Here is a 25,016-nt window from a genome sequence, read left to right as displayed (position 1 = left end):
AGCTATTTTGTTTTTTTTAAGAAATAGCGTTTTAAATATACTCAAATTCAGATCAACTTTGCTATCCCTTTTAATGTGGACACCCTAAAATCCATAGTAAAATAAATAATGGAATACACAATAAGACCGCAATCTAGTCATCTAAAACACATTTGATCCAATAGATACAGAAAAAACAATTAAGTCAGAATGAAAAACCGTCAGTTCAAAGCAGTAGTCAGTGTGATATAACATATATCATCATATAAGCCCAAAGACAGAAGTAACTGTGGCTTTTGAAGGACAGGAAAGCCTACTCTCTGATCTTCCTTTGTTGAATTGTAGGGAAAATGGCACCAGATGAGTGTTAGGTAAAATCTGTAGGTGACATCACCTCTGAGTTTATGTATGTATGGACCTGGCGCTTCATTCTGACAGGCGCTCAAGTCTCAGTCCTATTGGGTCCAGCGCTGATGGGTGGACTTAAATAGCGAGTGAGATGCGAGCGAGGATGAGATGAGTGTAGGAGCAGCAGAGGAAGTAGGAGGCTCACAGACCGTAGTGGCTGCTCACAACTCCCTGCAACTGTAGTGGCAACTGGACTCTGACTGAGCAGCATCTCAACTCTGCTTTCACTCACAAGTTGAGCTCCTGCGTGCGTTTTTTTTTTTCGCCACTTTTGCGTGTATTGTTTGCGTGTCCTGCCTGCACCGTGAGCCAAGTTTGTCGGTGTGACCCGACCTACCTATCTGCTGCAAACAGGTTTCAGACATTCCCTGCGCTTCTTCTTCTTCTTCTTCCGCTACTTATTTCAACTGATTGGTCAAGATGATGATAATTATCGCGGAGTTCTTCGTGGTCATCTTGAAGGTGCTCTGGGCTTTTGTAACCGCCGGGGCGAAGTGGGTTGTGCGGCCCAAGGAGAAGAGCGTGGCGGGACAGGTGTGCGTGATCACCGGCGCTGGAAGCGGCCTCGGGCGGCTCTTCGCCAAGGAGTTCGCCCGGAGACGAGCGATTCTGGTGTTATGGGACATAAACAGCCAAAGCAACGAGGAAACGGCGGAGATGGTGCGACAGATATACCACGAACTGGACACTCCCATAACCAAAGACGGTAAGTCTTTGCTTTCTTTGCAGCAATTAGGATATGTTATCAGCTTTTACGCATGGTCAGCGAAATCCTTGACTTAGTTGGCGTTCTGTTTGGTTTCTGCAGCGGCAAATTGTATTTCAAGGATACCAGCTAGAGTATTATCACAGGCAGAGTGTTACAATGAGCACACTGAAATGTTTCACATCACAAGATACATGGAAATGATTGCATCTTTTCACGCAGTTTTCAAATAAGACTTGAAATATTTGCTCATGTGGTCTGTTTTCCAAAAGTGTGCAACATTTAGCTGAAAAGTAACTTTTTAATGTTGCTACATTATTGCTCCTGGATAACTTATTGATGTGCTGATTAACAAAATAACATACTTTTTCATTGATCACTTTTATCATCTGTTTCCATCTCTTTTTACCTATAGGACCTGTTGGAGGGGTAGAGGAGGTCCCCCCATTCCAGCCACAGGTCTACACCTATGTGTGTGATGTGGGTAAGCGGGAGAGTGTGTATTCTACTGCAGAGAAGGTGCGTCGAGAGGTGGGAGAAGTGGACATACTGATCAACAATGCCGGCGTCGTCTCTGGCCATCACCTTCTGGAGTGCCCAGACGAGCTGATCGAGCGCACCATGGTAGTCAACTGTCACGCACACTTCTGGGTGAGTTGATGCACGAGCAATAAAGCATGCCAGAAGGGTAAACTGAGAGTAATTTGACTTGTATGTGGATGGTTTGACATATCTGCCTCTGTTTCCATGAGCACAGTGTTATCAGATGTGTTTACTGTGATGCTAGGTTCACAGGAATGTTTCCAGTCTGACTTGCATGCCTATTCATAATCTTATCCTTCTGTGTGCCAAACTCATGAATCAAAGGTGTGATTGAAAAAGTATGACCATAAATAGTTCGCTGCATGTTCAAATTTCATCTCCACTTAGTTTAATTCTGCCAGAGCGAAGTCACGGGTTTGGCTTTGTAAGTCTTTTTGGCAGCCCCGATCAGTGATGATCCACATGGTATGTCAGCCCTTCCCTCTCTCCTCTACTTCGCAGCGCAGCTCTGCACAAATCTGAGTTGCGTGATGGAAGCAGGGGGTTCTGTACGTGGGTTGGATCTGTGTCGGATCAGCTCGCCACATTCTGTTGGCAGGCGCTGATTTGTTGTGTATCAGATTCTACTCTGGCTGTGTTCCTCGGGCCTCTTCAGTGTGAATACTTATCTGAGAGGCTACGTGGACTTGATGGAGTGAATATGTTTCACTTTAGATAAGCATAAGCTGCAGTGTTGAACAGGCCAGGTGCTATCACAGCTTGTGTATTGAGGGTGTGGAAAGCCCACGGTTGTAACCTGGCAGTTAGATATCCATTGAGAAGAGCATGATGGGATTGAGAGTTGAGTGTTGAGCATTTAAGTCCCTCTCTTAGAGTCCCAAATAAACCAGTAATGATAATTGATTTCATTGCTTGGATACGGTCACCTCTGTGGGGCATTTGTTGTGATTGTGCACAAATTGATTTAAAGGGCTGCTGTGGAGTAAATTGCAAAGATTGAGACTGTGTCCTTTGACTGGTGGCACGGCTCTGAATCGACCGTTTCACCTTTGATTGGATTTTTCACAATATACTGTGCATGGAGTCTAGTGAAGCAGTTGATGCTCATTTTGAGATTCTAGCCGCCAGCTCTTCTTTTTACGGAGAAGTGCGTTCTCAGTGATACCATGAAACCATAGTGATTGTGAAGCTCCCTAATTGAGCATGAAAATCTCTTGTGTTGTCAGTCAGGCAGATTGTGTATTTCCTCCTTTAATACACACTCCATTCAACTATTCATATGCTTCTCCAGTGGCTATCTCCACGTTCTTTAACATCCAGGATTTGGAGTCGGGATCCAGTGGTTTGGTGGCAGATTTGGGATTTTTTAATAGGGGCCTGTGTTTGTGTTCTCCCATATTCTGTGGAGAGCTTGGTTTCTTTAGGGGTGGGGGGCAGATGAAAGAGGGACTTAATGAATGGCGACAGCCAGAATGGAGGATGTGGTTCATTAAAGACACAAGCTGGATGAATAGAGCTTAGACTAACAGGGACCTGTCCACTTTCCTCTTACACAAACATGGTACAGTTACTCACTGCCTGCATGCAGGTGGTACATTACACAAACCTTTTGATTTTGTTTTTTCCTTTTTGAACAACAGGTTTATAAAGTGCCTTAATTGTGGTTCATGACTCAACTAATACGCTCATCATTAGGGCATAGTCATACAAAGTGGATTTTAAGCCTTGTTTATTTAGGTCCATGCTTTCACTGCTGACACTAAAGGATATCACAAAAGAAGAGTTTGACTGTTGAGAAGACCGTTTGAGATTAAAATCAAAGAGTCATTTGGCTTTTGTCATTTTAATTTACAGAAGGTTTGCTTGCTCCACCACTGTTGTTTCTTCTTCTTCTTTTTTTTTTTTAAAGCTTCAGCAGTGGACACGGTCTATGGTGTAGTCCTCTTTTAAGTCTGTTCATCTTATTATCTGCACCAGGCGTGAGCCAGGAAGAGAGTAGGGCTGCAAATAATGTTTATCTTCATTGCTGATTAATTTGTTGATTAGTTGTTTGGTCTATAAATTATCAGAAAATAGTGAAAACATCTATGAGTATTTCCAAGTCGAAGTCCAAGTTGCCATGCTCAAAAAAATCTTTTGCCTGCAACTCAAAGATATTCAATATAGTAAAGAGTAAAGAAAACACAAAATATTCACATTTAAGAAGAACTCAGGAGTTTGACCCTTTTCTTTGAAAAATTATTCAAATCAATTATCAATATCTGGCAATTAATTGAATAACTGATTATTCATTGCATCTCTAGAGGGGATTATGTGATCAGTCATGTGTGTTTGAGTGACCAATGGGGCTGGAGCTTGAGACGCAATACTGGTTTTATGAGATTGCAAGTCATCAGCAACAGCTAGTCTAAAAACAAGGTTTAACTATTAGCAGTGTTGGAGTAACTAGCTGTATCTAGCTAGTTAAATGTAACTAAATTACACAATAAATATTACTGTATTGTGTTACAGAGGGGAAAAATGTAGCTAAATTACAGTTACTAATCAAAATGTTGGTGATTATAAGGAGTAACATCTGAATATTCTTTTCGGGCGGCCTGGCGGAGATCTGCAGTGAACTGAGTGCACTCTTCTAGTTCAGCTTGTTAAGCGTCACTTTTTGGCAAAGCATCATAATGATTCTGGCTACACAGGGAGGCATCAGTGAAACCCCCCAAAACTTCTCAGCTTCCCTTGCATTAATTCCAGACAGTTATTGAAATTAACCCACACACCCAATTTCTCAAGAGCAATGTGACAGCAGGTTCAAAGCTTCCACTAAAAGTTCTAAAATGCACAACAGAGTGTAAAATAAGCAAAGCAAAGGTCTGGATTCAGATGAGGAAAGAGAAGATTTTTTTTATTTTATTCTTTTAATTTTTGGACAGTGTAGTGGGAATAAGGCTGGGATGGACATGTGAAGAGGAAACGCATGGCAATCTCTGTGTGTGTGTGTGTGTGTGTGTGTGTGTGTGTGTCTGCCAGAACGGCCCAGCTCAGACCCCACACTTCTTCTGTCCTCCTTCCACAGGCCCCTCTGACTCCTCCCAACCTGATTTGGAGGCAGTGGGTGCAGCTGCAAGGCAGTCATGGAGGCCAGCTCTGTTCATCCGGCTCTGCCACACGCACACGCACAGACAGACAAACCGCTATGATTCAGTCCCTCGTCCTCTTTAGGGTTTTATGAGGCAGGAGGTCATAACATTTAATTTGTTTGATGATGCTTTGATTAGTCCAGCTGGCGATTTGTTATGTTGGAGCCTTAGTCTTTAGTCATGCTGGGATGGGGAATGTGCAGTCATTTCAGTAAGTGTCACCAGTTTGTGTTTGTCTAGTGGAATGACATGAAAGGAAATCATCCTCAGCATCTTGAGCGAGTTATCCAACAGGTGGTTTATGAACAGTGAGCAGTAATTTCCCCCTTCTCGTTGGAAATTGAACCTCTCTTGTGCGATTACATGAAAGCGTAGTGCGCTCGACAGTGACATGGCGGGAAAAGAGCAGAGGAAAGAAAAGAGGAAGGAAGGCAGTGCCGTCCCATCCACAGGCGAGGCGAGAGGGTAATGGTAAGCTGCTGCTGACCCACTTTATCTGACAATTGGTTTCTTGTCTGTGGATCAGCTTGACAAGATGCCAGGCGACAGGAGCCAAGTTCCGCAGGCCGCATTCCTGCTGTATCCAGAGAAAGGAGGCAGCCAGGCAGAAGGGTCCTACTTGACTGGTTTTATATGGGCCCCTCCTCGGGCCTGGTGCACCTGTACCCTCACTGAGGCTAGGCACGACTGCCCCCATGTTGGGTCCCTCTCTGAGCATGTACCTGTGCCCAAGAGATGGGATTACGGCAGCAATTAACGATTACTTTCATTATCTATTAATCTACCTATTAGGTTGTAGTTACAAATGCCCATTATAATTTCCCAGAGCCAAATGAGATGTCCTCAACTTTATTTTACCAATAGTCGAAAACCTGAAGATATTTGGTTTACTCGGTCTCTAAACAGTCTGCATGAAGTGCAGCTCAGGTGTGAAAAAGGTGACCCTCTGATTAGGGCTGGGTGTTGTTCAAAAAATTTTGAAACTGATCCTTTGGCTTTGATACCAGTTCCTGAACGATGTTTTTTTTTTTGTATATTTTCTTAGTCACTTTAAAGGAAGAAGCTCAGAAGACTCAACTTTCTTGTTTGATAAATGACTGAAATAAATTCTAAAAATGGTTTGAATTTGTTTCAATTCGAGATGGCATTAAATTACTAGAAAACAACAGCAGTAAATGGACTTAATGACTTTAAATAATGATGCAGGCCTTAGCTTGCAGAAGTTCCTCAGGTTAAACCTTCTAACAGTCGAGGTCTGATTGTTTGAGAACCTTGATCTGTGAGCCCTTTTTAAAAATTAGTGGTCTGTAAACATCATTAGTGACTCTACTAGGTAAAATGTACTGAGGCTAGGATCACTGAACTAATTGGGTTTTTGCATTAATTAATTTTTGGTGACCTGATATATTGGATGCTGTGACTCGTGGGGTTTCTAGTGCATAGTCACTACATCCCCTCTGGCCTATGATTTCCAGGTAAATTGGATTCCAGTAGTACAACCAGCAGGGGATTGCGGTTTAGTCAACTGTGTCAGAGGCTTACTGACCAGCACGGCCACCACAACATGACCAATCTGCATCTATCATCCCTGATGACCAGTAAACACAACCCACTCAAATTCCATGATCTGTTGTAGGATCAGACGAGCTCCGGCGTTTTTTCCCTCCCTCCTTCATTCTCTCATCCAGGGAGAAGTCAGCCCAATTAAATGGCCATCTGGTCCGATGCAAAGGCCAATATTTTGTTCATATTCCTGTTGGTCAGACGCTTGCACTAATGCAGCCTGACACCCCAGCTGCAAGAAGCTTTGTGTGGCTTAAATGCTCCTGGGGGCACGCACCAATTAGGGGGTGCAGCGGGCAAGGCACCCCCACATAGGCCAAGGAGGCCCGACTGTGTCAGCGGGTAATTTAGCGGAACAAGGGAGCGTTGAGACCCAATTACGGCAGCTCTGATGTAAGACACGAGCCCCTGGTTGCCTTCACACATTTTGTGTCTGAGAGGTCAGCGGGGGTCATACCCACATGCCAGAGCTGCCATGAGAAGCAAGACATCACGCGAGGGTGGGAGAGAGATGGGACGTTTGTTCACGTTCAGGCCCGTCCTCCAGCTGAAGGAATCGGCCTTTCCTCCATCAGTTCCAGTTAGTATTCTGGCCACTCAGCAAAATTGTCCAGTTGTATCTGAGTGTTGGCGTTAGTCGTAGAGCGTTGTGCCAGATCAAGTCATTCCCTGCTCTCTGAAAGTTGCTGTGGGAGTGGGAAACTTTGGCTGAAGTCAGGTATGGGCATATCTTAAGTTAATGCTTCATTTGCACGCAACTCTCTCCCTCATCCGCTGCCATTCTGGCTTGCAGAGGCCTTTCTCAGCTTTTTATCCAGGCCTTATGTTCCCTCGCTCCCTCTCCACGGGCCCCATCGTTCGATGAGTTGAATATTGCAGCAACTTGAAAATTTATGTCCTGGAAAAGTGCAGATGTTTGGAGCCGAGTCAGATCTCTTATACTGTACCTGGCTATAGAATAAACTCAGACGTTGAAGTCGTCTTCCTTTTGCCAGCCTCTATCTGACTTATTGCTTCCACTTTTACTTACTTCCCAAAACGAGGAGGAAGATGTCTCAATACAAATGTGAAGCATAGCAGAGATTACACTAGAAGTCAGTAGGTCCGATGCAGTTAATCTCTGGGTGCAGTTTTAATGAGGCTTTTCCTCCCCTGCCAGTGGTTTCATGGCTGTACTACCTGGTACCATGCACTCTTTGGCTCTGTGCTCCCCTCTAGCACATGTTTACAAAGGAGGCTGAATCATTTCTCTGGCCAGGCTCACAAACTGTACTGTACCATCCAATGAAACTGTTAACCTCTCATTTATACCACTACAGAATTATTGGAGGGTAGGAATAAAACTGTCTAAAGGAATAACAAAATGCTAACCTCGATTTTACAGAGCCCCAAATGATGTCTTAAAATAACTCACAAAACCCAGAGGTAACACATTTTACAATACGTACAGTAATAGGGTTATCACAATACTGGAATTTTAAACTTGGATAAAATACTAGTATTAAAAAACTAAACAGTTTTTTTCACTGAACACTGTCTAGTTTTGCTTTGCTACAAGCCAAATTTCAGGCAGGAAAATAAAGACTGAACTGAGGTCTTGAATGAGCACTAAGATCTCTTCTTTTTTTTATATAGCTTCTGTATTTTTTATACTATCAATTTAGTGGTGTATTGTTTTGAACATGTTTTAGTATCAATGCTTTTGACAGTCTTGTCCAGTTACTAGCAAAAGTTGGTATCTTTTAGGGCTGCAACTAACAATTATTTTCATTATCAAATTGCTTCTTTTGTCCAGCCAACAAGTCCAAAAACCCCAAATTCACCTCACTGACTATAATAAATGATAAAAAAAAAAGCAGCAAATCCTCACATTTGAGAAGCTGTAATCAACAAATATTTGAATATTTGCTTGAAAAAGGACTGAAATTATTAATCCAATATCAAAATAGTTGACAGATTTTTTTTTATCAACTACTCACTGCAGCTCTAATATCTTGTCAGAATTTATATTTTTATTGGTGATTCTCTGCCTACTAGAGTTGTCACAATACCAGAATTTCAAACTTTGATATGATAGCAGTCTAAAAAACAATACTCATTTTGATACAATGGCAAAAAGAAAAAAAAAAGTCCTAGGCACACAAAATAGGATTTTTCCCACACGGTGCTGGAACAGAAAATTTAACTGAACTAAACTGAGGTGTTGTATAAACACTTAGATCATTTTTAAAAAACAGTTGTTTTTGGTACTATCATTTACAGATTTCATGTAGTTTTTAATGTTATACAAAAAGTATTAAGACTTTAAACCATTTTATTAGCTAATTGTTTCAGCACTGTTGGTAATCTTATTGCGATCTAAAGGTGTCTTCAGTGTTTTCATTTGCAACCTCTGACATTTTAAAAGGGTGTTGTTGGCTCCATGTATTGTTCTTCACTATGGCAGCACACATCTGACTTGAATAGATCTAGCAGTGCTCCCAACAAAAGGCCTGCTGGTTGTTTGTAGACCTCCTAGTGGGAGAGTGATTGGTCAGTTCCTGTCATGGCCGTCACATGTCACACCTGCTGATTGGCTCATGCTGTGTCCAAAGTCAGCAGACGGGCAGAATGAGGAATGGATCCCTAGGTTAATCAACTGTAATCTCCTCCGCGGGGTTGCTCTTCTCACCACCTCACTAACTCTCATCGGACCGGTCAGTGGAACCGCTCAGGCTTTCACGTGGCACTCCGGTGAAACTCTTTCATCTCGGCCCTCATCTCACTACCGATTGTTCCGCTGACGGCTGCTCGGGCAGGGCGGCGCGAGGCTGTGCGGGTAGACGAGAGGCTGAATTGTATTGTTGTTGAGTGAACGGAGGCCTATGATTGGTGTTGTCACCAAGTCTTTAGAGCCGGGCCCAACGACGGGCACCAGATCTGTGTGGGAAAAGAACAGATTGTACGGTGTCGGCACACACACCACATACCTGTTTGGTCAGTGAATACTTGAAAAGGGGAAAACCCTTATTCCTCTCTCTGCTCAGCATCTAATTTACACCTACCACAAAGGAAAAACTTTCAATTTTTATACTTTCTAATGGAGCACCTCCAGAGCACAGACTGATTCTTTTTTTTTTTTTTTTTTGTGCCTGTTATGAATTCTCATTCAGACGCGTCTCTCTGCATCACCATGGAGAAGAGGGAGAAACACATGGAGAGGGGGAACGAGTGGGAGGCAGTGAGGATCAAAGGGCTTTGGCACAGACAAACTGCACAAGTGAACTAACCTTCCTCTTTTCTCTCTTTGCCCTTCTGTCTCTTCTGTCCTTCCCCCAGACCACCAAGGCGTTTCTCCCCAAGATGCTGGAGCTGAATCATGGTCACATTGTGACGGTTGCCAGCTCCCTGGGTTTATTCAGCACAGCTGGAGTGGAGGTTAGTATCATACACAACAACACATACACATCCCATCGTTCCCACCATCCAAAACCAGTGCTTTTTTCTCTGAAGCCCTCGGCATGCCAGCTAGCACACTGGGCCGGGGGAGGTTAGGCCCCCTTTCTCTAGTTGTCCCTCCACCCGTTAAATTAAGGGACACAGATGAGCATTGGGGAGCCTCTTATAGATTCCTCTATCTGCAGCAGTGGGGGTGTCGGGCCCCTATTGGGCTCTGGCCCCGGGGCCAGAATGAGCTGACAGCTCCCCAAGGGACAGAGACATCTTCATCACCGCTTTGTGAACTACTTTGTGCTCACTCAGTATTCAGCTCATAGCAGCTTTCAATGGATAAAGTTTTCCTTCCTATAGTTTTTTTTACTCCCCCAGTGCAGATTTGTTTTGGTATTTTAATGCATATTAAAATATATAGTGGAGTCATTTATCTCCATAACCACACAGGGGGTAAATTGTTAGCCCTCTTAGAAGCTTTTATTTTGATATTTCAGAATAGAGTTCTTAAAAAAAAAAAAAAGGCAAAGACCCTCCACCTTCCTGTGTGGAGGGATAAAGTCCTGACATCACCAACGCAACTGTTGGTTGTGTAGTCTTTCTAATTGCGTATCTTCACAATCTTATACTTAGACAGTTTTATGGCAATCAGCAACTTTCTTGACTTGTAAAATTATCTTTCAAATTGACAAACATCAAATGTGTAATTCAAAGCACTATTCAAACAGGATCAAAAATTGATTTATCTCTCCCAATCAGCTACCGGTCACATTTTTTGAAGTAAGGTCTCATGGTAGGGGAGGGACTTGGCTCTCTATTATAATACATATTAAAATATTTAGTGGAGTCATTTAGCTCCATAACCACAGAGGGAGCAAATTTTACAAACTTCTACAAACTTTTATTTTGATATTTCAGAGAACAGAGTTCTTGTTAATCCCCTTGACTGAGAATGGTGTCATTTTCAGATGGTCCACAGGGACTCGTACTCCATTTGGCTTTGTTTTTATAGCTGCACGTTTGCTTTTGTTGTACGAGCATTCATCCATAATGATGAAGTCCTCTCATCAAAGAGTTTTAAGTTAAGTCAGGTTTTGTGAACCTATTATGCTTCCTGGAAGTCCCTCGAATGTGATTTCAGACATCCACATTAATTTCAGGGAACCAAAGCCCTTGCCTGTCATGTGGGCAAAGTCAAATCTCTTTATCCTCCCCGTGTTTATCGACATGCATCTGTGTTTGCCCAAGCCCTTTTTCAAGATTATTTCCACGGCGAACCACATCAAAACCTTCCCGCCAAGCAGAGCGGTCTCCTGATGCACTGGAGAAGAATGCTAATGAAACCATAGAGCAGCGGACAGGCTTGCTCAGGTTTTTGTGGCTGTATCATTAACAGCAAGGGGAGACCTCTGTGTCCCCGAGGGCCATGTTTGATAATGTTCTCTGTGGTCTCTGGGCGCGGGCGGGAGCACAGTTTTACAGGGCTGACCTGTTCTCTCTTTATTCCCTCAGGATTACTGTGCCAGTAAGTTCGGTGCCATCGGGTTCCACGAGTCACTGAGCCATGAGCTGAAGGCCTCGGAGAAGGATGGCATCAACATGACTCTGGTGTGCCCTTACCTGGTAGACACAGGAATGTTCAAAGGCTGCAGGATAAGGTTAGTTCAACACACACTGGCCAGTCTAACTGTTTTTGCTCTGTGTTTTTAAAAGCTTTCTTGCACCTGGGATGTGTTTGTGGGGCAATTTTATACGGCGAAAATTAGAGATGACGGACACCTTTTGAACTTCAAAGCGGCAGCTCATGGTTTGTTGTGTTAGAGATATTCTAAAGTCAGTTGTGTGCGATTGGTCAGCGCTGTGCTTAAACAAAGAGGGTGACTTTCCCAGGGGAAAACCTCACCAACAGGTGCACCTGGGCTCAGTCCCCCCACCCCACCCTCTGCTGCTGTAATAGTCCTCAGTTTGTTTGATGGTTACAGTCGGCAGGTGGCACGTTCTTTGGTTTTACTGTCCCTCCACTCCGGAGCAATCACTGTTACTGTGCACAAGAACTGTTCACAACCTTTTTAACCAGTATCACTTTATTCACTGATTTAAGTTGTTGTAATTTTAGCTCTATAAAATATATTCTAACATCTTTTGGGGGGAAAAAGAGCCTGGCCGAAATTATTGGCCTAACCCAACTATATTGGTCCGTTATGTGTTGTCCAATCTGCACCTATATGAAAACGTCTTTTTTAAAACAGAACATAATGCAGATTGTTTTCTATTTGTTACCTTTATAGGCAGCATTTTATGTATATTTGATCCCATTTAATTACATTATCTATTTCTGTTACATTAGCGATTAATTGCTGTTAAGAATTAAAACAATTTAGAAAATGTGGTAATTGCAACAAACGGCAGTAATTGCACTTTATTTGTTTTGTCTGGAGGCGTTTGTTCAATAAGGAAATTTAAACAAAAAGTAAGGAAAAAAGAAAATGAGTAAAAAACAAAAGGGTAATGTGTGTTTTGTATCTTAATGATTGATCTTTTTGCTTTGTTTATAAATGCTTGCTTCAGCACAAAGTGTCCTCTGGGACAAATGATGAAGAGCATTAATTATTCATGGTTCAGGAAAATGAACAATTTGCAACCTTAATGTACATATATTTGCTGAATTTGTGTTTTTTATTTAGAATTATTAAAATCTTTGTTTTGAGGCATCTTTGTAAAATGTGTATTTTTTTAATATATTCTATATAAAGAATATCAGCCGAGATATCTATCTGATTTTTTTTAAAATTCCCTAATATGCAAGTGCCCCCAAAATCAGTTGGACCGTACTTTAAATTAAATGCACTATAAATAAATTAAAATAAATTAAATAAAAAGTCCTTTCCACTTAGTTTCTGAATGTCAATTCAATCAAATATAATTGGCAATTTCAAATCTTTACCAGTTTTAGTAAATTTGATTGGAGGTCCCCTGACTTCAATAACTTATTTCTGATATTTTTCTTTTCATTCAGGAAGGAGATTGAGCCTTTTCTGCCTCCACTGAAGCCAGAGTTCTGTGTGAAACAGGCTATGAGGGCCATCCTCACTGACCAGCCCATGATCTGTACACCTCGCATTGTCTATATGGTCAACTTCATGAAAAGGTAAGCTGCCTCCTACAATCTAATATCCTGTTTCCTTCCTACACATACCACGCTTCAGTTTTTCACTCCATCAGCTCTTGGTAAAGTATGTACAAGTGTCTTGCGTCACTAATCTAATCCCTGTCTTGTCTTCGCAGCATCCTGCCCTTTGAGGCCATCGTGTGCATGTACCGGTTCCTGGGTGCCGACAAATGCATGTACCCCTTCCTAGCTCAGAGAAAGGAGGCCATGAACAACAATGAGGCAAAGAATGGGATCTAGGGGGCGCTGTTTGTAACACGAACAGAGGCACATAAACCTGCAAGCATGAGGAAACAACCACTGAGGATGAAAAATGGGGAAGACGGGAAGGAAGGAAGGAAGGAAGGAAAGACTGAATCTAGACTGGTGCACTTGCATTGAGCAAATGCAAAGGTTTACCATATTGTTCCTCTGGAACAAAGAAAGCTGTGTACTACACAAATGATTTATTTGACTTTGTTTTGTCTTTTTTTAAGTATGTTTAAAGAAACCAACATCTATATTCTGTGTCACTAGTTTTTGAAATCATACAGAAAAGGTATCCAATAATTAACTATTTACGTAATGTAGTCACCAGCCTTATCTAGTGTCATTGTGGAAATATACAGTATGTTACTGTACAAACAGTATAAAAAATGTTTTCACTTTTATTTTATTTTTGTAGACATGCACTGTAATTTCTGATTTTTCTCTACACTGCCAGCATTCTCTGTGTAGGAAGGTTCAACACAGCATTTCAAACAACCCAACGTCTCCCAATGCAGAGGCTCTGATTATTGCTTGTGCCATTTAAAATAAAGCACGATGAATATTTCACGATTAAGTTCACCATATTCCGTTGTTGTTAAGTTACAGACATGTAGCATATATGTTGATAATGAAGTCATTCCAAATGGGACACGTAAAGGCCAGAATGTGGCCGTTTAAATCTTCAGAGGTTTCCAGTGTAATGGGACTCAATATTGTCCCTTTTAATGGTCCTGTTGTTTCAGGTCTGTATCAACTAACCTCTCAAATGAAAAGTGGATGAGGGAGTCAACGTCCTGGGTTAAGCTAGCATGTGTGACACATTCAGAATGTACTGCTTTGGGAGAAACTGGGAGGAAATACATTTTTATTTCTCTCATTTTGTCTTTATTTTCAAGATCTGTGGTGTTTATATTGTAAATTTATCTGTTACCAATATTATTTGTTTAAAAGAAAAAAAAAATAACCCCACATAGGCTGTAACTTCCAGGTGAACCGCTGTCCCAACACTGATGTGTGGTTTGTTGAGGGAAATGCATTAAAGACACTAGCTTTCCATTATTCTTTCCAAAGTAACACTTTAACTCTCCTGTCCATTGTCCATCTTGTCCAGTTAAAGTGAAATGTAAATGTTTTAATGTTGTGAATACCCCCAGTATCCCAAAATGACTGTCTCCACCATATTTGATGTATGAATATTTTATATAACTTTGGGACAACAAGAGTTTTTGAATTTCAATTACATTCCAATAGGCGTCATTCCTTCAGTCACAGTGATGAGCCTAAATTCTCTACCTCTTAATTTTTGCCATTTTTTTGTTTTGACAGTATGACATAAGCCTCTTTTTTGTAATTTTCTGAAGACTGCTCAGTAGCAGAGCAAATGTGGTTCCAATGTTTAGTGTCTCTACCTAACTTAAATTAATAAAAGTGATTTAGATTATTAAATGGTGTGTTGTTATTACCTGCTGGTTGGCTTGTAAAATATCACCTGTACTGGCGGGAAAAATGAAAACACCTACATTCTTGCTTGTAACGCTGGCGTCGTCACTCGTAGTATTTGTCAGAGGTGTGGGCTTGAGTCACAAGACTTGGTCTTGCAATAGACTCGAGTCACAAATTTGATGATTTGAGACTCAACAAAATCAAAAAATACTTGCAACTTGATTTGGACTAACATCAGTAACTTGTGACTTCACTTGGACATGAGCCCTTTCACTTGAAAATACTTGATACCTTCCACCAGGCTTATTCAATAACTTTTTTACAACGGACAGATTTTAAAGTGCCAAGGGGCCAGATATTTACATTTCCTATGACTGACCTGTAAAGTCAGGAATTAAATGTGTAAAACAATGCACCTTTTTATATTTTCTCCCCTTTTAGTTTTCACAATTGGATAAGAAACATATGTACTAGAAAAAAACAAAGTAACTTTGTAATCATTGATTAGAAGCAGCTTGTTTTTATAATCACAATGTTACACTTATTTTATTAAAAAGTTTAAACCCAGGCTGTTTAAGCAGAGGGACAAATTCCCTCAGAATTTACATACTTATTACATACCTTATGTTTAACATACAGTGAGCTCAGCTAACGTTAGCTAAACAGCTAAGCAACTTTGGAAATCAATTAGAAACTGTTATGACTTCTTGAGAATTCCATATTCAAAGTTTCTGACTTGGAAACTTAACTTTGGACTAAACTCAAGACTTGCCTGTCTTGACGTGGGAACTGAGGGCAAAGACTTCAGACTTATTTTTGACTTAGTTGTTATTCTGCATTCTGTGAATCACCACATTGAGTGACAGGAAAGTGTATCATCTGCAATGCTGATGAACGTCTTGGACACTGTTTCCATTGTAAAGATGACACCCACCCAGCCCTTTTCTCCTCTTTATGACTACTCTTTTGACTCGTATCAGTATCACTGTCCTCCCACATTGTGCCACACAGTGAGTCAGGTGGCCTTTAGATATGGGTGTTGCCAAAAGAGGGCAAGAGCAATTTGGCTTTGTAAGTAAAATATACTGTACAGCTAGCAGCAGGCAGACATGTGATGATTAAATAAAAAAGGCTTACCCAAGATCCCAAGGAAGTGACAGTCACACTGTAAACAACTAAAAAGGAAAGAGGATGCACAAAGTTATTAATGTACGTTGCAGAAAGGTTAGCAGTGAGTCACAGCTTCATACAGAATAAAAAAATCCAGGGTTCGGGTGACCTAATGGTTTGCAAAAACACTCATCAATGCTACTACTTGGGTTAAAATCTAGTTTTGGCAACCATCTGGGAGCAACATCAGTGATACTCCTTCCCTTTCTACTATAAAGCAGTTATGTAGCTGACCCTGACCTTTTACTTCCCCAAAGGAAAGCAAGAAACTTAACTGTTATCACATTAAGATGTCATGAGCTGCATTTGGACTCACATGCTTGAACTGCTGAGTTGCTTGTGCATGGCTGTAATCGCCTTTGAGGTCACATCCTTGGTATTTCTCAGAAAATTTGGGGATTTTAGTGACCTAAAGTGCTGTTTATGATCTGAAATTAAAAGTTATATGTGCCTGTTGTTCGGCTGTGAAAAACAGACGTGTTTTAAGCTAAATAAAAATGCTTTTTTGACACATTTAAGTGAGTTTTTACAACATCTTGAGATGGTTTTAAAGTCTTACACAATATTTTAGACTTGTTAGAAGGTATTGTTAAAGATTTCCTCCAGGCACTTTTGGCCCAAGAAAATAAAACATTAAAATTAAGACGGTCCTTTAACTCTGGGGGAAAACTACTGCCTTTAAAAGAACAATGAAATTACAGATAAAGATATGTTTCTCCCCTGAAGAAAATCTTAAGGATACCAAGGTTATGACTCCAGGCCTGAGGGCTGACCCACATATTTTAATGTGGGTCAGACAAACGGCCATTTCTTCAAAACCTTTTGAATCACTGCCGTCTTTCAGCAGTCAGTTACCAGCAGATCAATTCTTGATGAATCATTAAAACGGACTCAGCATTGGGCCCGAACACTGATAACACAGTTTAACGACTGTAATTCTGCTAATTCAGGTATGTTTCTTAATACCACAAACTGAAAGCCTTCACAGAGGCTTTCTAGAGCTGGTAAACCTCTGACCAAACAGGAATTGCAATACATCCGCCATTAGGCTGTTAGTTAACAGCATTATTATCTTATTTTATTTTGTTTATCTGTATAGAGAGCCAAAGTCCCTCCCCTTCCTGTGTGTCCCATGGGACCTCATTTTGGAAAATACATGAGCAGCAGACACTGACAAATAATGTTTTGATCCTGTTTAAATTACACAAATTACACAAATGATGTTTGTCAATTTAAAAGATAATTTTACAAGACAAGAAAGTTGCAGTTTGTGTGAAACAGATAAATGAGCCACGTCTCTTAATGTGCACACAATATATGTTATCAACACAAACATCACTGTCCATTTTAATGTTATCTTACCCAGAGTGTGTTATCCAGCGACTCCTGGTCTTTTTATCAGCCGGGAACCAAAAGAACGAGCGAGACCTGTTGTTGTTGTTGTTGATTACATCCCAGTATGAAAACACACAAACATCATAGCTTCAGCAGCAACGTTTCTGGAGGGAGAAAGTTATGATGTAACATATGCACTTATTGGGTGTGTAGTCTTTCTAATTACAAATCTTAACAGCCTGATACTTCAACAGTTTTATGGAAAACTGCAACTTCATTGACTTATGAAAACAATTTTAAAGTGACAAATGTATGTGTAATTCATGGTGCAATTCAAACAGGACGGGGAAGGAAGGGGAGGGACTATGTCTCTCTACAGGGACAAGTATGTAGCATGAACCAGTGTCACGCACCACAATATTTATAGCCTAAGCTAAATTGCAATGCCTCTCTCTAGCTGGAACTTTGGTGTACACAAAACACAAAACACAAGAGTACAAAACACACACTTAACAATAAATACCTACATTAAGAGCACAAAACAGAACAATACAAGACAAACACCATAAAACAAGAGACACCTGATTATTCATGGCTACAGTCACTTATCACTAATCACTTATCCAAAAAGTTCAACCCTAAAAATCTTTAAGCTGATGAATCCAAAATGGAGTCTGGGAGTTAAGTGATCCTCCATGCATCTATCAGTGTGATAGCAGACACTCATCTTTCCACAGAACAAATTGATTTCCTGGTCAGTGACGGAGAATACACCCATCCTCCTGACTGCTCAACTGTGTGTCCCCCCCCCCACCTCCTCGGTGCATTATGGGGAAGCGTCGAGATGTCAGAGCCTCAGCCCACAGTATGCAGCGCTCCTCTGCCGTGACTAATCGGGGCTGGATAAAGTTGCTCAGTAGCAGATTAGTTCTAATATGAGGGAGAGCTGTACTGACAGTTTCGATCCCTCTGTGTACAGAAGCAATCAGCGCCAAGAAGTGCAGCCACTCCAGGACTCCACAGAGCTAAAAATGGCATTATTGTGTGGAACAGACCTTTACTTAAGTACACACAAAAATGCTTTTGACTCATCTGAGAAAGAAAACTATTAGGATTTTGGCTTGAATCGTTGCTTGGACATTCGTCAACATCTATAGGATTCCCCTCACTCTTTTATCCTCCTGTTAATACAGCTCTAATTTAGAGGACTTCAAGGGGGTCGATGGGACATAATTCAGACGGAAAAATCAATGACTCTGGCATTTGCTTTTGCATGGCACGGACAAGCTCCACAGTCCCATTGATTTTATTCTATTTTGGGCAGTAAGGTTCACTTCCCATATTGGCTGGTCAGAGCAAAGCAATTCATCTCGGGTCTAACACGGCCTCAAGCTGGTCCGCCACTACCTGAACAAGCTTCTGGAATAGAGATCTGCCGCTAATGTGTGTGAACAGCCTTGGCGCTCCTCAATGGCTAGCAGATGTAGCTGCCAGCTGAGTCCATTAGTCAGCGAAGTTGAATTAGACCACCGCTGTCCCGTCCGCTCATTCGTCTCGCTAATGGAGGAGCAGAGTGGGTTTGGTGGAGTTACACGTAGGAAAAAAAAACAAGTAAAGGTGCTGGAATGATGCAACACAAGTATGTGATAGATAAAGGCGCACACAATCTCTCCTTGTGCTATCAGTCCAGCTGAGAGTCATAAAGTTAAAGATTAAGTGTCTGTTTTAGAACAGATAAACAGCATTTTTCCTTCACTAAGTGGTAATGACTGCTACAGAAAGAGGTTTGTTTCCTGTATAAATGAACAGGATGTCATGACAATACAAAAGTTGTGGTTATTCATTTGTAAAACTAGATCTTCAAATAGTACAGGTGAAGGACAACATGAAACAGCGCCTTTGTCCTCAGGTGATTCATTCTGGGCTGCATAGTGACAGTTCCTGAATAAACTGCGGAGATCTCTTTTCTCATTTTTGTCATACCCTTCAGCATCTAACACTGATGCACAAGGTACCCTTCAAGCTGATATCACACCACTCCATGTTCATGAAGGATTCACCTGCCGTAAATTTCAAAATTCAGAAATCAGAGGGTGTGCTCTATATGTAGGCTCTGCGTGGACATCTGCATCCCCCACTTTGTTGTGACACGAGGACAAGTCCGTGAACCAGTCCACTACAGATCTACTGTGCATGTGGAATGTGTCCCCAAAATAGACTTCAAAGAGCAGTATTAACAAAACCAATCAGTGTCTGTGGTGTCCGTAGCCGTCTCTGTCTGTTTGCAAGTGTAATCCAGCCCTTAGCGTCTATATGAGACACTGCCAGAAAGCCTCTGTAACACATGGTTAACAAAGATCATTGTTTTGGTTAAAAAAAGTATGGTAGATTACATACGTCACAAGATGTAAGTGTTGCAAGGAAGTGAAGTCAGTTACTTCAACCTACCTCACCTGACAAAGAAGGCTTAACTATGAAGTTACTTAATTTAGTAACCTGGGAGTGACCATGGGTTGTTTTTTTCTTATTGTCATCAAATCCTATCAAAAAGAACAAAAATTGATCCTAATAACAAGTATTGTCTGTGCAGCCTCAGCCTAAACATGGACACTGTAGTTTATTTGAAGTCATACCATATACATGATCTTGCTACCCTAAATATTTGATGTGTATTAATCCACTGTTTAAAATAGTCCGCAATGCATGTAATACACGATGTACTCCCATTTGAGTAGCTTTGCTAAAACCTACAAGGCCCAGCTGTTTCCAGACATTACTAAGCCTTTTTTTTTTTTTTTTTTAAGGAAACTAAAGATTTATATCTTCTGTAGGAACTGATGGGTGTGGGGCTGTGAGCCATGGACAAGGCAGGGATGTCAGGCCATATTGTGAGACGGACCAGTGCATTATTGGTTTTGGCCTTTTCTCAGGATTTGTCAACAATAAAAATAAAAAAACAGAGAATCTCCCCAGACATATACTTTAAGATAAGGGATACTGTATGAGACCACTGAGAGATGAGAAACCATGGTGAGCTAGTGCTGCTGATAAATCTTCTGCTTGGAAAGTCATCAGATGATTTATAGACTCATATACACCACATGATACAGCATTAGATAACGCAGTAGATGATATGTTATGAAAAGTGTTGGAATAGTAACATTATTAAAATATTTGGTGTGCTTTTGATTTTGGAGCACAAGTATGCAATTTACTGTAATTTGCTCATTACATTTTATTTCTCATTATGACTAATAAGAGTAACATGAGTAGCATGGGTATTTAAAAAGTTAACTTGAACATGATTCATGTTTTTTTTTATGAGGACAATATTAAGTCTATTTCCCTTCAAGATGAAAATAATTATTTTGGGGGGAAAAATTATTGAATTTTCTTCTAAAATCTCACTTGAGCTGTGATTTCTGTGCATTAAAAGCCGAGGCAGAGCTCTGTGTCAGGTGCAGAAAAATGTTTTCACGCTGTCTGTGGAGTGAAAGCTCAGTCTTGACTTTGGGAAAAGTGGTTTCACAAAATATTGAAATGAAAACACATCACATTACCTAAGTTGCACATTTCAGTCCAGAGTTATTATAGTTTCATATTTTTCATTTTTCCAATTGTTTAGTTTTAGTTTAGTTTGTTTTAGTTTCAGTAGTAGTTGAAAATAAGCATTAAAATACAAACACAGCCTTTGTGAAGGCCACTGACTCACAGTCATGTAGACATCTCAGGCTCAGTAAACAAATGCACCAACGCCTCCTCATGCTTGTTAACACATCTGATCACACTGACAAAGTTTAAGTTATTAACTATAATAACTTTGATTGGGTCACGTAAGGAAACAGAGATGAATACTGCTGTTAGATGTGCTTGAAAGCACCCAAAAAGGCTAGTAAATAGTGAAATAAAATATTTACTGTAATAAAATCATAAAAGACAGAAATGAAGGACACATTAAGTTGAAACTCTCTACTCTGACAACAAATCTACAGCTGCCGTGTCCTCTGAAATTTCCATTTTGGGATGGAATGACTGTTATTGTTTGCCTGTTTCACATTAATTTGAGTACAAAACAATGCCGTTCACCAAATGAGTATGTGTCTGTTTATGAGTCATAACAAATCATTAATAATCTTTTAGAAGGAGTAGATGTTTACAACAGTTAAATTGAGCAATATGTTAATGGAGTCTGGCAGGGAGCGAGAGCCTGTTTTTGGAGCAGTGGACAATGGACAGTTATAAACCGCTGATCAGCTTACAGTGGAGGACTTGCTGTCGCTTGTGTGGCGCTTGTCTTGTGTTCCTGCAGCCTGCCTGAGCCTCCACACGTCTGGGAGGAGGGGGCGGGGGGGAAACAACGTGCTTCAACCGTAGGTCATATATTAAAACAGGCTTTCAACCTATTTATTTGGACTGCAGATCTCATTTTTTGTTACATTTAAGATTATTTTGATTAACTGCCTCTGAAGTGTTCAACAGATGGTTGGGGAGGACAATCTGTCAATTCTTCAAACTAGTCTTCTATCTACTCTGATTAATGTCATCACCCTGTAATTCATTTCACTTACTTGAATGCAATTTCTGTTTGAGCTTATGCTCTTAGAAAATGTGTGAAAAACAGATTTAATTAAGAAACTGTGCTAACTGCAGTTGGAGTGAGATGTTTTGGTTACACCTGTTAGGAGAACAAAATAAGGACACAAAGAGACAGATTGTTTTCCACATGAACTGAGGTGTTTTTACTGCATTTCAGTAACAGAAACAGCCTTAATACACATTGCACTCACAGCGAAGAAGAAGACACGTCCTCAATGTCAGTGAACAAAGTGATTCAAAGTGAGCCTTTTAGGGGAGGGAGTCCGCGAACTCGACGCAGACTCTCTCTGCTTAAAAATATGCACACTCCAGGATGCAGGCATTAAAAGCACCCAGTTGATGCCTTGGCGGGTCAATACAACACACACAATGGGTGTAGATGTGATCGACAAAACTGTGGGGGGAGAGGAGAGGAGGAGGGGGACGATCCACTGACACAAAATCACTGGAATGGAGAGGACTTTTCATTCACTGGAGGACATGCAGTCACACCTGTAAAAAAACTCTCTGGAGTTTGGACTCTAAAGGTTAAAAGTTTACTGGCATTAGAGAATGTGCGCAAAAAATCGCCACTGTTAATGAAACTGGCCTCTTTTTTTTTTTTTGTCAGTTTTTCAGATAAAAAGTAAAACTGTTGGTGGCCCCTTTGCCTCCACTGTTTCTTAGGTGCTGCTCCAGTGATGCTATGCCAGTGTGGGGTCATGTTAAACGGGAAAGTTAGACCCTTCAGGAAGTAAAAGGTTAGTCCAACCTTCCCTCCTGGCTGGTCGACACGTCTACTGATTACTGCTAACACCAGTTTTGTCCTTTTTGTCCACATGAAAAAAACTTTTCTGTGTTATTTTTCGGAATATGATACTCTTGCAAGTCATACACATCCATATAGATAGATGAACTCTTTTTTTTTTTCTCTTATGTCAGCATACAAGGTAAGCTGGGTGACTATATATGAAGACAACAACTACAACTTTCACAGCACTGGCATTGGTTAATTTTAAATACAGTACTCAAGCATTGTTAGATTAATAAAATAACAAAAGAAAAAAAAAAAAAAGAAACGGAAACATAATACCCCCGAAAAAAATAAGCTACTGTACGCAAGTTGGTTTCTCCCCTAAAATGTTTCTTTTGTATTTCAATGGCATGATGTACATATTTGTTTTTAACCATACCAACAGACATTGATCCAAAGGGAAAGTTGTCTATGCAGTGTATCACTTTGGATTTCCCTTGATTTTTCATACAGTACCATGCATTTATCTCATTAGTTTGTGTTTTTATTTTTCTTGACCTCTAAATTTTTGACTGAAATCATCAATAAACGTGTTAAGATAGCGTTGTCTTCACATAGACTCAGGTAATAATGGTGTTTTAGTCGGTCATTTCTCGGTGCACATCCACCCTATTGCATGTTGACAGGTTTTGCAGGATACAGTGGCAATCGTGGGGTAGGGTGGGGCAGGGTGGTTAGAGAGGGTGGGGGGGTGGGTGGGGGGGGTTGTGGGAAGTGGGGGACACTGTGGGTTGTGGGTTATGGGAGATCAGGGTGAAGGGTGGGTTAGGGTTAAGGTTTGTGTATGCCAAAGGAGGGGATCGGGGTTGTCAGCTCCTGGACGACAGCCTTTGAATCCTTGCAGACCTGAGTGGTGGTGCCTGAGTTAGTCTGTTTAATGTCCGTCCTCCCTCCCACATGGTTCACTGGTCTGAAATGACAAACAGAACCGTGTTAGGACAGACCTGGTCCAAGGACACCAGCACTGTTGTTATTAATCAGTCCTGCTACCGGTAATTTGTTCTACATGTTCGTCAGAAAGAAACTGGGCTTCACTCAGTCGTTCGTGAAAATACGATAAGTGATTCCTGTAAAAGAAAACTTTCGGAGAAACTGAAAGTGCTGCTGCCACTCTAGACACTTAACAAGTCCTTGACCTCAGAAGGTTTTATCAGAAAGGACACTTGTGTTGGTGTGCAGCCTACAGAAAAGCAGCTGAATTTGCTGCATTTAGAGCCATTCTTGATTTGTTCTGGGCTACTATAGAAGCTAGACCTGCAATGATTAGTCAATTAATCGATTATATAATCGAAAAAATCAGTTGCTAAATATTTTAATAATTAATTACATCATATCAGTCATTTTCAAGCACAGATGTCAAACATTTGCTGGTTCCAGTTTTTTAAATGTAAGAATTTGCTGGGTCCTTGGGTTTTTAAACTGTTGGTTGAACAAAAGAAGCAACTGGAAGATGTTTCTTTGGGGTCTGGGAAATTGTGATGAGCATTTTTTGCATTTTTTGACATTTTGTAGACTAAACCAGGGGTTTTCAAAGTCTGAGACTGTGGTCTTTTTGCTTTCCCTCAGACAGAGCTTGCAAAAAAGGCTCCTTTAGTTTACTTGCTTAGTTTTGCTCAATACCCAGATGTCTATGGGATCATGTTTATGTTATCTGATCCCATAAACACTCACCAATGAGCCAAGATAGCTTAATATCGCTGTTTATATAACTTCAGACTACACCAAATACAAAAATATAATCTGTCCAAAGGCATTTATCAGTTTCCCTCTCTGGGAAACAGTAAAATAATGTATCTCTAAACTACCTCTTCAAATCACACACACTTTGGCTATTCTATGTGATGATCTTTGTAATATTTTTTTCCACATACATTCACTGAACCTCCCCTGATACTGTTTGGTGAACATAATGGTTAGTTGCAGTGTAGTCTATTGTAGTCCCAGTAGAAATATGGTGGGTCAACATGGTGACCTCAGTGAAAGAAGAACTGCTCCCTCTGTGGATATAAATGGCTCATTCTAAGGTAGCAAAAACACAATGATTCTTATTTTGAGGTGACTGCACACTAATGAAAATATACTATGAATATTATATTCTGCCATATTGTGCCAATAAATCCCAGTAAATCTTACACACTGGAACTTTAACAGTGAAGTATGGGTGAGTTAATGAGTTTCAGAGGCAGAGAGGGGAAAAACTGGAGCGAGAAATGAACGATTAACTGCTCAGGTTAAAGTGCAATTGCTGCCATATTTGCCCCTCTTCTCTGACAGTGACGTAAATGAAGCTGCGGTTTTCTTTCCTCTCTTTGTTCCTTTCCTCTTTCTCTCTAAAGGAGACAAGGGGCTGCCTAAACTCTTTTTTCCCACGGCACACCTATTATGAAAATACCGCTGAAATGCTTGATTTCCTCACTGGTTTCCAAAAGAACCCCCACAGCGTTTCTACTTTCCTACTTCACTCTCCGCTGTCGTCCTTCCTCCTTCCTTCCCTCCCTT

General features: G+C 40.8%; 2 protein-coding genes across 2 annotated transcripts in view; one reads left to right on the top strand and one right to left on the bottom strand.

The window, feature by feature from the left end:
- The first annotated feature begins 481 nt into the window (after positions 1-481).
- Positions 482-14,626, top strand: rdh10a (retinol dehydrogenase 10a). The gene is made up of 6 exons (XM_084747118.1): positions 482-1,093; positions 1,509-1,744; positions 9,652-9,750; positions 11,275-11,420; positions 12,779-12,910; positions 13,048-14,626. The coding sequence occupies exons 1-6, from the start codon at positions 808-810 to the stop codon at positions 13,169-13,171; spliced, it is 1,023 nt and encodes a 340-aa protein (XP_084603244.1). The 5' UTR covers positions 482-807; the 3' UTR covers positions 13,172-14,626.
- Positions 14,627-23,252: 8,626 nt separating this feature from the next.
- The window catches only part of stau2 (staufen double-stranded RNA binding protein 2), a 110,429-nt gene continuing 108,665 nt past the window's right edge, over positions 23,253-25,016 (bottom strand). Inside the window, exon 15 of the mRNA XM_084747154.1 lies at positions 23,253-23,427. Coding sequence (XP_084603280.1) covers positions 23,392-23,427 — 36 coding nt within the window. The 3' untranslated portion in view covers positions 23,253-23,391. The remainder of the gene's footprint in view (positions 23,428-25,016) is intronic.

Source organism: Lutjanus erythropterus, chromosome 21 (genome assembly GCF_056507025.1).
Source record: "Lutjanus erythropterus isolate fLutEry1 chromosome 21, fLutEry1.hap2, whole genome shotgun sequence".
NCBI classification, from domain to species: domain Eukaryota; kingdom Metazoa; phylum Chordata; class Actinopteri; order Lutjaniformes; family Lutjanidae; genus Lutjanus; species Lutjanus erythropterus.
The sequence above is the reverse complement of the archived record's forward strand: the minus strand, read 5'-3'. Positions and strand labels throughout refer to the sequence as shown.